Genomic DNA, 13,314 nt, shown 5'->3' with positions numbered 1-13,314 from the left:
ATATCAGTGAGATCATTTGATACATGTCTTTCTCTGATTGACTTATTTCACTCAGCATAATACCCTCCAGTTCCATCCACATCATTGCAAATGGCAAGATTTCATTCCTTTTGATGGGTGCATAATATTCCATTGTGTGTGTGTGTGTGTGTGTGTGTGTGTGTGTGTGTGTACCACATCTTCTTTATCCATTCATCTGTCGATGGACATCTTGGCTCTTTCCAACGTTTGGCTATTGTGGACATTGCTGCTATAAACATCGGGGTGTACGTACCCCTTTGGATCCCTACATTTGTATCTTTGGGGTAAATACCCAGTAGTGCAATTGCTGGGGTGTATGGTAGCTCTATTTTCAACTTTTTGAGGAACCTCCATACTGTTTTCCAGAGTGGCTGCACCAGCTTGCATTCCCACCAACAGTGTAGGAGTGTTCCCCTTTCTCTGCATCCCTGCCAACAGGGAAATCCAAATCAAAACCTCAATCAGTTTGAGACTTATAGTAAATGGGTGAGGCTGCTTGTTAAGTAATGAATTCTTGCTTCGAGAATCAGTCAGTCAGGGAACATAAGCCCTTCTGCCATGGTATTGAATTAGGAAATCCTGTATTAGGCCAGAAATGAGTCTAGATCAGTGGTTTTCAAACTGTGCTCATCCAATTCTTGGGGGTCTCTTTGAGGCATCCCAAGTCCAGGGAAGGGAAAAAGGGCAAAGGGAGGATGAAGACAAGGCTTAGCCCTTCTTAATTATATCACTCGGAGCTATTTTGCTTTCATTGTTTTATATTTTGGTTTCCACATGCAGTATACTTTTTGAGAGTCATGTCGAAAATATTTTATATTTGACAACTAATATGCACAAACCATTATTTATGTGATATCAGAGATACCATATCTACTCTCCAAGAGCCTACAGAAAGTTGGTATGAACACAAACACATATGCATTAAGTTGAAAATAATTTACAAGGCCATTTATCACAGTTGAATGAAGGAGCACTTAAAGAAGAGAAGTCTTCCAGAGATGAGCTGGATTTGAAGATTGGAAAAAACAGAGATTAGCAAAAAGGTTTAAAAAAATGCTTTCTAGGTAGGGAAAGGCAAACAATGTGAATTTAGATTAGTTGTTAAAAGTGGATTGCAAGGGCCACAACCAGGAGACAGGAAAGAATGAGTTGGAGTCTTGGAAGATAATTTTATGTAAATGGTGAGATAAAAGAGCTGGAATAGAGAAAAGAATATAAGAAGAGCTGGAATAGAGAAAGAAAGATATGACCCCTGTTCTTGAGAAGTATACACTAATGACATAGATTTAAAATAGTTTTAAAAAAGGAAAGAAACCTATTAGTAAATGAAGTGTGTGGTTCTTACTTTCCCAGGAGTGGAGGAGGATTGCATTAAGTTACAACCACTTTCCCAAATGGTCCATTCCCTAGTGATCCAAAGGAAAATAGGAAATGACCCATTGTAATTAGTGGTTCCAAGGAGAGATGAGGGTGAAAATTCTTTGAAAGAAGGCTTAACTCAAAGCTAAGACCTTTGTCCTCTATCTTGGAGAGCCACACTTTAAGAAGGGGATTGGTCTGAATGCTTCTCTCCAGTGTAGTTTACTGATGGTGATTAAAACAAAATGTTGACTGTAGGCTTTCCCATACTCACTATTTTCATAGGGCTTCTCTCCAGTGTGAACTCTCTGATGCATGATAAACTGTGAACTCTCACTAGTGGCTTTCCCACAATCATTGCATTTATAAAGTTTCTCCCCAGATGGGTTCTTTGACATCGTAACCTTGGTGCTATCACCAAAGACCTTCCCATACCTATCACATTCATAGGATTTTTCACCAGTGTGAATTCTCTGTTATATAACGAAATGTGTGTCTTGACTGCATATTTTCCATACTTAAGGGGTTTTTTGCTTGTGTGAAGTCAGGTGACATAAAATAAGACATTTACTCTCACTGATTATCTTGCCACACTATGTTCCAAATGTTTTTCTCTGGTATGAATTTGCTCATAGCCAACAGGTTGAGTTCTGACTGAAGCCTTTTCCATACTGCCTGCATTTATTGTGCTTGTTCCCTAGTGTGGAGGCTCTGATGTCAAATAAGACATTTACCCTGACTGAAGGCCTTACTATGTTCATTATACTTAAGGCTTCTTTCCAGTATGGATTCTCTGGGGGTCAGAATGGTTTCTGTTGGAACAGAGAGCTTGCCCACACTCATTTCAACTGTAATGTTTCTCACTAATGTGAATTACTTGATATTAGAAAAGGATTTTACTCTGAATGAAAGCCTCCTACACTCATGAAATTTATGTCTTCTCCCGAGGATGAGTTATTTGAGGGTCAATGAGTAGGGAACTCTGTGTGAAGGTTTTTACGCATAAAGCACATTTATAAGTTTTTTTTTCCAATTATGGAATCTCTGATATTGAATGAGATGGGAGTAGTGATGACAGATCTTCCCATGTTTGCTGCATTCATGGGGCTTCCCTGCTTAGTAGATTCTCAAAAGAACCATTGACTGAGAGGTCTTTCTAAATGTCTTATCATACTCATTATACTCTTAGAGGCTCTTTTCTTTTGGATCCTCTGATGCAGGCTCTGATTGAAACCTTGCCACATTCACCACATCTTCAGATGTGATGTATGTTCCTTCAGACTTTCTTGTTTGGCAGGACTGTAGGATGGACTAAAATGTTCCTCAGGAGAGAGTGTCACCTGGCCACATCTGCCCTGTTTATTGCTCTACACACAGGTGCCCAGCATTGTGCCAGGCACAGCTGGCCAGAGCAAATGGAGCAAAGAGGGAGCTTTACTTGGCATACTTTCCAGACTCAAAGAAAGTACCACTGTCTGCAGGTAGGTATAGAAAAGGAGTGTGGTTCCAGCTACAGTGCTAGGGGTGGTGACTCCTGAGCTGGTGACCCTCAGCCTGAGGCAGCAAGGTTGTAAACATAATAGTACCAACTTTTTAGCAAAACTTTTTATATTCATACTAATAAAGGTCTAGTTTTTCTCCTAATTATTGGATTTGTTTTCTTGATTATATTATAATGTCAGTCAAGTAACATTTACTGTGCATGTGTGATAGTTTAACCTCTTCACTTCTGAGTCTCACTTACCAATCTTTCTTCTATTAGTGCTTTCTACTCTTGGGCTTTTGAGAAGGAGGCTAATAAAGTTAATGGAGATAAAAGGAGAAAGAATGATTCTAAGTTAGAGAAGTGTGACTGATAGAGGCTTAAGAAGAGAAAGAAATTGTTTCTGATGCCAGAAAGGTCACTCCAGGCATAAGTAAAATCACAAAATATATTATATGGCACACTGACACGAGTTTCAGTGAATTTTAAATTAAATAAAAACTGAGGTGTTGTAGCTCATAATATCCTAGTGTACTAAGCATGGGTATGCACATAATCTAAATAAGCATGAAACTAAAATCAGCCTGCTTAAGGTCACCAAATCAACCATTTTGAATAAATTGAGAAATTAATTTAGTGAGAAGTTTATTTATTTATTTATTTATTTATTTATTTATTTATTTATTTTTACTGAACTGATAGTTTATTTCTAAACCAGCAAATCAAGTGATGAGGCCAGTGCAATCTCAACCTTACACAGTGCATCAAATGCAGCACATAGTTTGGATAGGATTCAATTACTTTTTTCTTAAAATACTTGCAGTGACAATTTACAAATTGTTTTTGCCATTTCAAAAACATACAGTGAATTAAACAATACAAAAGTACTCAACTTACATACTAAATAAACTGACTTACATCACGATCAATACCCTTTATACACAGGGCAGGGTTCAGAGGAAGGTGACAGGTCTTTATACACTGAAAGAATTCTTCTAGTCTGCCAATCTCTTTCTTTAGTACCTCCTGTGAAAAAATCATTTGAAAAAGCATTTTAGAAACTGTAAAGAACTTGACTTTCTTTCAAGTTATAATTTTCTTCTATTGATTAAATAAACTCTTTAATTCAGGGGTTGCACACTTGGATGCTTTGGGGTCAAGTAGGTGATGTAGCCACATATAAGGAAGCAGAGGGCTAAAAATAATAGAGAGTGTTGGGGGAAATGGGGAACTAAAGAGTTCATGCATTTTCTACAGGATTTTAAATTCAATTAAAAGCAAAACCAAAACCAACTATTCTGTTCGAACAAAACGTGATGGGTTGGCTATGACTTGAGGCCCACCATCTTACAATACCTGCTTTAAGTAATTGTTGACACGACCCAATTCTGATAATTTCCTGGAATCTTAGTTTGTAACCCTCAAGATTTATACTTAATAGTGATAGTACATTTCAGAAAAAAAAAATTCACATATACTAAGAGCAATAATGGCAAAAATGACAATTGTCAGAAATAGCAATATATTTGAACAAATGGTTTACTAAATAACAATGAGTATATTCCTGATACTTGCCTCATTCCCTTCCACAGTTCTCTGTACCTGTGGAAGGTCTGAAACCACAAGCAACACCTTTAAAATTGTGTATCCCCTAACAAAAAGAGCAGAAAAACAATAATTCAAAATATAAGAGCTCCTTTAAGCCCACTTTCAGAAACTCTTTAAGTCCAATTCTAAAAACGAAGGTATCAGATTAATAATGTTTAATTAACTCCCAAGAGTTTCTTAGCTCTTACTCCTGGGTCATTGGCAAATAATAGAAACTACTGCTCCCAGAATCCAGAAGAGCAAGGTGGGAAAATATCTTCTTTCACACAGTTTAATTAGTACTTTTTATTTATTTTATTTTATTTTTGATGAGATGACATGGCTTAATAGTAAACAGCAGAGAAAAACAATGTATAAAGAAATAACTTCTAGGAATCTGAGGAAAAATAATCAAGGAGACAATTTTAATATATTAAACATTCTAGCCTTTATCAGAATAAGCAGACATAAATTTATAAGTAGGTTTGCAGAATTATGAATTATCTATTAAAAAGGTTTTTTTTAAGTTTTTATTTAAATCCCTGTGAGTTAACATACAGTGTAATATTAGTTTCAGGTGTACAATACAGTGATTCAACACTTCCGTACAACACTAAATAGTACTTTTTCAAATGAAATAGAAAAAACAGCTAACAGTAACTTGAATTGTGCGAAATTGTAAATGCTTCTTTCATCTATTTTTATTTTCTTATTTTTATGTGAAGAAGTGTTATCACAAAAACAGTCTAGGTGAGAGAAATATATTTATTTGAAAGAATAATGTCAATAGCTTTTTGGAACTTAATGTAAATGGTCAAAAAAGGCATCAGACTTATTTAACTGTTGTATGCATCTCAAACATGTGAGGAATTTTAAAATCTAAGAAATAAAGACTAAACTCATACATAAATTTTATAAATTTTAAACCAGTTTATTTACTTGCTTTCATTTTTTTCTATCACTAGAAAAATTAATCTGCAGTAATATGAAGAAATTATAGAAGCTTGTTTTTTTATTGCTCATATTATTTATCTTATGGTTTTTCTGTCAATCTAGAGTTTATATGTTTCCCATTTAAGAATAAATTCCATGCTTATGCTTTTTATTTCCTATTTATTCCCATATAGGTGAAGGGCCATAGCTTCTGGCACTTCTATCAAATGAATGACTTCCAGCAAGAAAAATACTGGGCTGGGAAAGAATTCTGGGGCACTTTGCCTGTCAATATTTCTATATTATTATGTTGAAAACTCTTTTTGATTTTAGACAGTGGGTGGAGAGAAACTATGTGCTCCCTTTGAGGACACAATTCATGTTTTAGTCATCTTTCCATCCTTAACTCCCAGTCTGTAAGTATTAATTATTCCTGAATGATGTTATTAATACAATGGATAGATGCCCACTATCTCCCTGCATCTAGAATGTTGAACGTAAGAGAACCTGCTTAGTGGTCTATATCAGTGAGGGAAACTAGTGATGCAGATAATTAAAAAGAACTAATATTCTTCAATCAGATCAAGAAAAAGAATAGCCAGGTCCATTATTATAATCAGTAATGAAAAACACACAATATTTTGACTATCATTCATGGATTTTAGTATAAAAGTTTTACTATCCACACCACTATTGATTTGCTTAATTTAATTAATTGTTTTGCCAAAAAAGTCTTTATTTTGATTAGCGTAGTGTTAGAAAAATCTAGACCTCGATTTTGTACCTTGGACAAGAGTACCCTAAAAAGTCCCCTCTGGACTTCTACTAGTGTGAGTTGTGCTGCCATTTTGAGGAAATTACTTCATCTGGTCTTTTTAACCAAACTGCCTTTAAGTTCACTTCTCCTTGTCAGGTACTCCCCATATGCTGCATGGCTACTTAGATCAAAAAACTATATTGGGGTACCTGGGTGCCTCAGTCAGTTAGGTGTTCAAGTCTTGGTTTTGGCTGAGGTTATGATTTCAGGGTCATGAGATTGAGCCTCATATTGGGCTCCACACTCAGTGGAGAGTCCACTGGAGATTCTCTTCCTCTCCGTCTCCCCTTGTGCTCCTCCCACCATTTGCTTGTGCTCCCTCTCTCTTTCTCTCTCTCTCTCACAAATAAATAAAATAAAATCTTAAAAAAACATGTCCTTGTGGTAGACATTATCATTAACTTTAGGATTGTAAATTGAAAAAAAATCTTGAGGGGCGCCTGGGTGGCTCAGCCATTAAGCATCTGCCTTCGGCTCAGGTCATGATCCCAGGGTCCTGGGATCGAGCCCCACATCGGACTCCCTGCTCTGCAGGAAGCTTGCTTCTCCCTCTCCCACTCCCCCTGCTTGTGTTCCTGCTCTTGCTATGTCTCTCTCTGTCAAATAAATAAATAAAATCTTTAAAAAAAAATCTTGATTAAAGTATTTGAGTTGGGTGTTTTATAACTAAGTATAGACAATGAATCTGCTTTCTAAGCTATGAAATTAAAATTTAATTGAACAAAAGATTAAAGAAAACACTACATGAAGATTAATTTCTCAACAAACCTGTCTTTGAGGGTCACTGGCAGACTTGACTTTTTCCCCGATGTCTCCCAGAATTTTAATAAGTTTCTTCTCCTTGGAAAACTCATCACTCAAGGCTTTTCCTGAACAAAATTGGAGAGCAGCCAACAGCTTCTGATACCAGCTTTTAAAATAAGTTTCATTCTGTGCATCCTTTAGCAGCCTGAAGGAAAGAGAAAAAAAGAATTCTTGTATCCACAGCTAATTTTTTAACCACCTCCAGCAGGAACAATTAGTGCACTTCAGACTAATCTGTATTTGGTGGCTTTGGGCAGTTTAACAGCCTGGAATCAGGGAAAATGTTGTTTATTCGTTGGCAGTCATCAAATTCTATCTGATAGCTAATGAGGTTCCTAGAGTGAAGAATCAATAAGAGACCTGCCTTTTCTCATTTCAATTCACAGTGCACTTTTTCTTCTTTAGGCTTCTTAATTCTATAACAAATACTTAAGAACATATTTTGACTTCTTATTCAAATAAGGACAATGTTTTAGAAATAGTACTTATAAGTGACCACACTATATTGGAACTCAACCATCAACCTTCCTTTTCCTACTTTTTTTCAAAAGGCAATGTCCCCCCCACTGTCACATACCTACATATTTCTCTTTCTTCAAGTATCTCTCCTTGATTACTTGGAGGAAGACATGGTTTTTGTTTTCAGGCATTTCTGGATTCAAATCTCAGCCCTCTGACTTATAAGTAATTTATAAGTAATTTAGGTTAGTTACTAAACTAGGCTGAGATTGTATTTCTTTATCTATAAAATAAAGTAATAACGTTGACTCTGTGGAGCTGTACAGAACACAGAATGAGCTAATGCATTCAGAAGGGCTTAGCACAATGTACCTATCAGTCAGCCAACATTGTTCATATTTTGTGGCCTCCCCCAGCCAACTTCTGTCCCAGCCTGGCTGTCTGCTCATGTCATGAACATGGGAGACATAGCACTTAAAAAAGTGAGAGTACTATGCTAGATAATGGAGAAGTAACAAATATTTTATTACTCTGTCTGCCATGTGACAATTTCTATTGCCTTGAAACTAATTCTAATATGCTCAAACTTTACTTTCTATTATGCCCTAAACCACTGAAATAGGAAAAAACAAAAACAAAACCCTTATTCCTTTGAATGTTAACCTCTCTTTGATTGATTCTTTTCATCTTAACTGGTCTCTAGTCTTGTCCTTCTCTGAAAATTTAACATTCAAGAAAATAGAAGAAAGTTATTGTGAGAATAGAATACTAAAAAAAGGATTAAATGCAGAGCAATTGAAAAGTATATAGATGAATTTCATTCTGCATTCTTAATTTTGCATCTCTGTTTCTGTATTATGTTACAGAGACTATAACACATTATTTTCATTTGTTCTATGTTCTCTGTTTTCTATGTATTTAGAAAAATTAAGTTAAAAAGTTAGAAAAATTAAGTTAAAAAGTTAAAAAAATTGAGTCTACCTTTTTTTTCTTTTTTTTAGGTGAGGGCTTGCTCTCTTGTCATTGTTATGAAGCCAACTTATCTTCTAGCACCTCTTTTGCTTTTAAGTGGAATAACAGTTCTTTTTTTTTTTTTTAAAGATTTTATTTATTTTTTGACACAGAGAGAGACAGCGAGAGAGGGAACACAAGCAGGGAGAGTGGGAGAGGGAGAAGCAGGCTCCCCGCTGAGCAAGGAGCCCGATGCGGGGCTCAATCCCAGGACCCTGGGATCATAACCTGAGCCTAAGGCAGATGCTTAACAACTGAGCCACCAGGCACCCCTGGAATAACAGTTCTTATTTACCTCTGGAAAGCATTAAAAAAAACCCTCAAAGGGTTAAAGATGTATTGATAAAAATATGTAACCCATTGATACCTGCTTATTTTCAATGTAAGAATAATAGCAATGAAGTTTTCCTATGCTTACCCCTACAGTGAGCATTGGAATGTCAGATGTAATAAATGAAACCTGTCATTATTTGGAAGCTCTAAGAAAATGAGTGTTGTGTGAGTGTGAACTGGAAAGCCACAAATGCAAGCATCCACATGTAAAACTTTTAAGACATTTTATGTAAAATTGTATATCTCTCAGATTCTCTCCATATTTTGAGGACTTTGGTAATATACCATTTTATAGTGTACTTGGGTTTCAGTGAGCTAGGCACTTGACAGGTAGAATATTTCTTTAAGCTTTCTTTTTTCTTTTTTCTTTTATTATGTTATGTTAATCACCATACATTACATCATTAGTTTTTGATGTAGTGTTCCATGATTCATTGTTTGCGTATAACACCCAGTGCTCCATTCAATATGTGCCCTCTTTAATACCCATCACCAGGCTAACCCATCCCCCCCCACCAGAACCCTCAGTTTGTTTCTCAGAGTCCATAATCTCTCATAGCTCATCTCCCCCTCTGATTTCCCCCCCTTCATTTTTCCCTTCCTAATATCTTCTTTTTTTTTAACATATAATGTATTATTTGTTTCAGAGGTACAGGTCTGTGATTCATCAGTCTTACACAATTCACAGTGCTCACCATAGCACATACCCTCCCCAATGTCTATCACCCAGCCACTCCAACCCTCCCACCCCCCACCTCTCCAGCAACCCTCAGTTTGTTTCCTGAGATTAAGAATTCCTCATATCAATGAGATCATATGATACATGTCTTTCTCTGATTGACTTATTTAGCTCAGCATAATACCCTCCAGTTCCATCCACATCATTGAAAATGGCAAGATTTCATTCTTTTTGATGGCTGCATAATATTCCATTGTATATATATACCACATCTTCTTTATCCATTCATCTGTCAATGGACATCTTGGCTCTTTCCAACGTTTGGCTATTGCGGACATTGTTGCTATAAACATCGGGGTGGAAGTACCCCTTCAGATCACTATGTTTGTATCTTTGGGGTAAATATGACAGGTAGAATATTTCTATATCTCTGTCAATGCCTGCCAGCATTTTCATACAATTTGAATATTGAGTCGCTTGTTTTAAAAATATTTTTAACCAGTTCTTGTACATAAGTATAACTCTATAATCTGACTGCTATATGCATGATAAAAGGAAAAGTTATTTTGTACAGATGAAGTAAACTTTTTACTAAAATAATTTTTTAAAAAGATACCTTTAGAGGTTAGAGGGGTCATGGGAACTGTCAGAATTATAAAATTTTGTGTTCATAATACTCTTAATTTTTTTTGTTAGAAATATATTTGATTTTTTTCAAGGAGAAAAACACAATTTTATTCCTTGCTCAAAATAAAACAGAGCAGGGAAGATTTGCAGAGAAAATATGACTGTGTTCTAAAAATATATATAAAAAGCAAAGAAAATTCAGTGTATTCCACTGTGATTATTTTCCTTGTAGAATATGCCTCATTACAACCCTGCATCCCCACTAAGATCAGATGTTCTCCCGGTGATATCTGGCTCAAGCTTTATGGCTTTTTACCCGACTAATGAAGAGTTTGTCTTTATACATTGTGGAATTGAAATCGTGGAGTAGTAGAGGTAGGAGATGACCATGAGAGGTCAAATAGTCCATCCCTGTGTCCTTATGCAGTCAAGAAAAATTAATGTGTCCTTTCATTTTAAACAACTGCAAAGAAAGTCGGACTATATAATTTGAGGTAGAGGGATACTCAGTTCTGCATCGATGACTTTTACATAAGGAAGTGCTAAACCACTCATGCCGTAGTTTGTATCCATTGCCTGTGTGTGTAAGATTAGCTAACAGCCTGCCACTCTCTCTTGAACATCACAGAAACCTTTTTCAAAAGACATTGTCACCTAAGAGAAGCAGCATTGCCTGCGTCAAATAATTTTTTTTTTTTATTTTCAAAGTTAAGACCAAGGGACTGAGAAGTATCAAGATTTGGTGGTGAAATATCAGACTTTTAAGGTGCATGCAATGTGACTGTGTATACACTGTGAGGTAAATCTTAAAATGCCAGATTCCTGTTTATCCTAATATCTGTGAGATCCAAGGATATAATTAAATTTGATATGATTTTGTACACCTCTTACAGACTGTAAGTCATGACAATGTTAAAATGATGATAAATGCATAAAATCTAGCTGATTAAAGGTTTGGACAGTGTTAAGGATGAGAAGCAGAAGCAAGAATGAGGAGGAAACTAAGGTAACAGTACAGTTGTTAGAGGATGTTATAAAGGTATTTGACTGAATTAAGGGGATCATGGTGGGCTCAGAGAGACCTAAGATATAGAAATCCCAGATTGCACGATAGGGAGATTTTCCTTGGATATTGAGATTGTCTCTGTTTCTTCATGCTCATGGCTGTTAATGGTCCCATAGCGAATGACTTCCTAGAGCCACAGGAGAAGTACATAGTTCTCACTTCTCAGACTACCAGCAGGACAGAATAGTCATCACACCATCCCCGCCCTCCTTGCCTCCTGACTCTCTTCAGTGAAGGTCTAATTGTAGTTCTCAATAGCACAGTATCCCACATCTTACAGGCTGCCTTAAATTTTGACCTTGTGAGTGAAAAGGGGAAACAACATCCTAGAGCAGAAAAGAACTGAGCTATACAATGAAGATGAGTGATTTCAGATCATTCCAGGACCTCCCCTTCCCATTTTCTCTCATGTTTGTTGATACAAGGCAAGGTGTGAGTCTCAATAGACCAGTTTTTAGTGACCACAGGAGGATTCTAGAAGGTCACTTCTTCAATTGTATTTAAAACCCTGGGACATATAAAGATTGATATTAATACTTGATATGGAATTACTAATTTTAAGATTTTAATAGTGTGATTAAGAAGTAAAAAAGCATGTAGGGTGCCTGGGTGGCTCAGTTGGTTAAGCATTTGACTCTTGATCTTAGCCCAGGTCTCGATGTCATGGTTGTCAGCTCCATGCTGGACATGGAGCCTACTTTAAAAAAAAAAAAAAAAGAAGAAGTAAAAGGCATGTCCTTTGTAAAGGACAACTTTATTTTACTTCTTAGTGTTTAAGACATTTATTTAATATTTTCCAAACTGAGGACCTTGATACTTTTTTTTTTTTTTAGAGAGAGACAGAAAGAGAGCATGGGCACGAGTGGGGGTAGGGGAGGGGTAGAGAGGGAGAGGGAGACAGAGAATCTTAAACAGGCTTCATGTTCTGCACAGAGCCTTCGTGGGGATCGATCTCATGACCTTGAGATCATGACCTGAGCCGAAATCAAGAGTCAAATGTTTAACCAACTGAGCCACCCAGATGCCCCAGGAACTCGATACATTTTATAGTCCTTGCAAGGATAATCATTTCCTAGGACTAGTTTATTCTTAGAATACTAATTTGCTTTTTTGAAATATAACACTGAACTTCTGTTGAATTTTGCATGTAAAGAGCATTATATTGGCCAGGTTTGAGGAAAGGTAATTTCCAATCAATAGTGCAATATCTGTCAATACACTATTTTGTAACAATTCTTAAATATAAAACTATTAAAAGGAAATAAATTCAGAAAGTAATGACATCCATACTGTAGAGATTGTATACATTTTTAGAACACTTAAATATGTGAGAGAGGCCCATAAAGTATGTAACTGACTTAATTGTATATATAATTTATACACTTAATATTTATTACCACCTCAAAAGTGTTCTCTTTGAAATGTTATATGTTCATACTAATGACATTCCCATTGTGCTGACACTATGTGGTAGATCTGATTATTGTTTCCAACTCTATGCTTTCCTCCTCTGAATATCATACATCTACTCCTTGTTTTGTGACTTCTCTACCCAGTGTCAGGGTTGGTCATGTGACTCATTTTGTTCAATAGGAGGTGACTGATGAAATGTATGCCCATGTCCATGCAGATGCTTTAAATGTGGTATTATGGATTGGTTTGGCAGCTTGTACTTCTGCTTTCTGCCATGAAAACAGTATGTCCCAGCTGGGGTGTTGTTCCTCCAATCATGGAGTAACAAGACAATGTAAAGCAGAGCTAAGCATTGCTGTGTGGAGTCCAGTGGAGCCAAGCAGAACTACAGTAAGTCCACATCCTATGTACTGAACAGGTGAGAAATAAATCTGTGTTGTTGCAAGCCACGGAAACTTTGGGGCTATTTGTTGCTATAGTAAAACTAATGAATATGCCTATTTTCATATTTTTTTTCCCATTTTCTTTGTTTTTGTGTTTATTTATTTGTATTACCTTTAGAATATGCAGCATATTTTTTAAACATCCACAGTGTTAACCCTGAGGATATTTTGGGGCATATCTAATTACTGAAAATAAACAAAAGTCATCTGGAGCCAAGTCTGGTGAATTGGATGAGTGATCAATTTGAGTATACTATTTCAGATTTAAAAAAACTATAA

At 36.2% G+C, this 13,314-nt stretch overlaps 1 protein-coding gene across 1 annotated transcript in view; it reads right to left on the bottom strand.

The window, feature by feature from the left end:
- The window catches only part of PIK3C2G (phosphatidylinositol-4-phosphate 3-kinase catalytic subunit type 2 gamma), a 291,400-nt gene that overhangs the window by 110,554 nt on the left and 167,532 nt on the right, over window positions 1-13,314 (bottom strand). The window contains exons 17-19 of the mRNA XM_081818936.1: window positions 6,969-7,149; window positions 3,782-3,889; window positions 1,655-1,853 (exon numbers count right to left, since the gene is read on the bottom strand). Coding sequence (XP_081675062.1) covers window positions 1,655-1,853; window positions 3,782-3,889; window positions 6,969-7,149 — 488 coding nt within the window. The remainder of the gene's footprint in view (window positions 1-1,654; window positions 1,854-3,781; window positions 3,890-6,968; window positions 7,150-13,314) is intronic.

This window comes from Leptonychotes weddellii, chromosome 5 (assembly GCF_054177405.1).
Source record: "Leptonychotes weddellii isolate Sample4059 chromosome 5, ASM5417740v2, whole genome shotgun sequence".
NCBI classification, from domain to species: Eukaryota; Metazoa; Chordata; class Mammalia; order Carnivora; family Phocidae; genus Leptonychotes; species Leptonychotes weddellii.
Note: the sequence above shows the minus strand (reverse complement) of the source record. Positions and strands in the feature narration are given on the sequence as shown.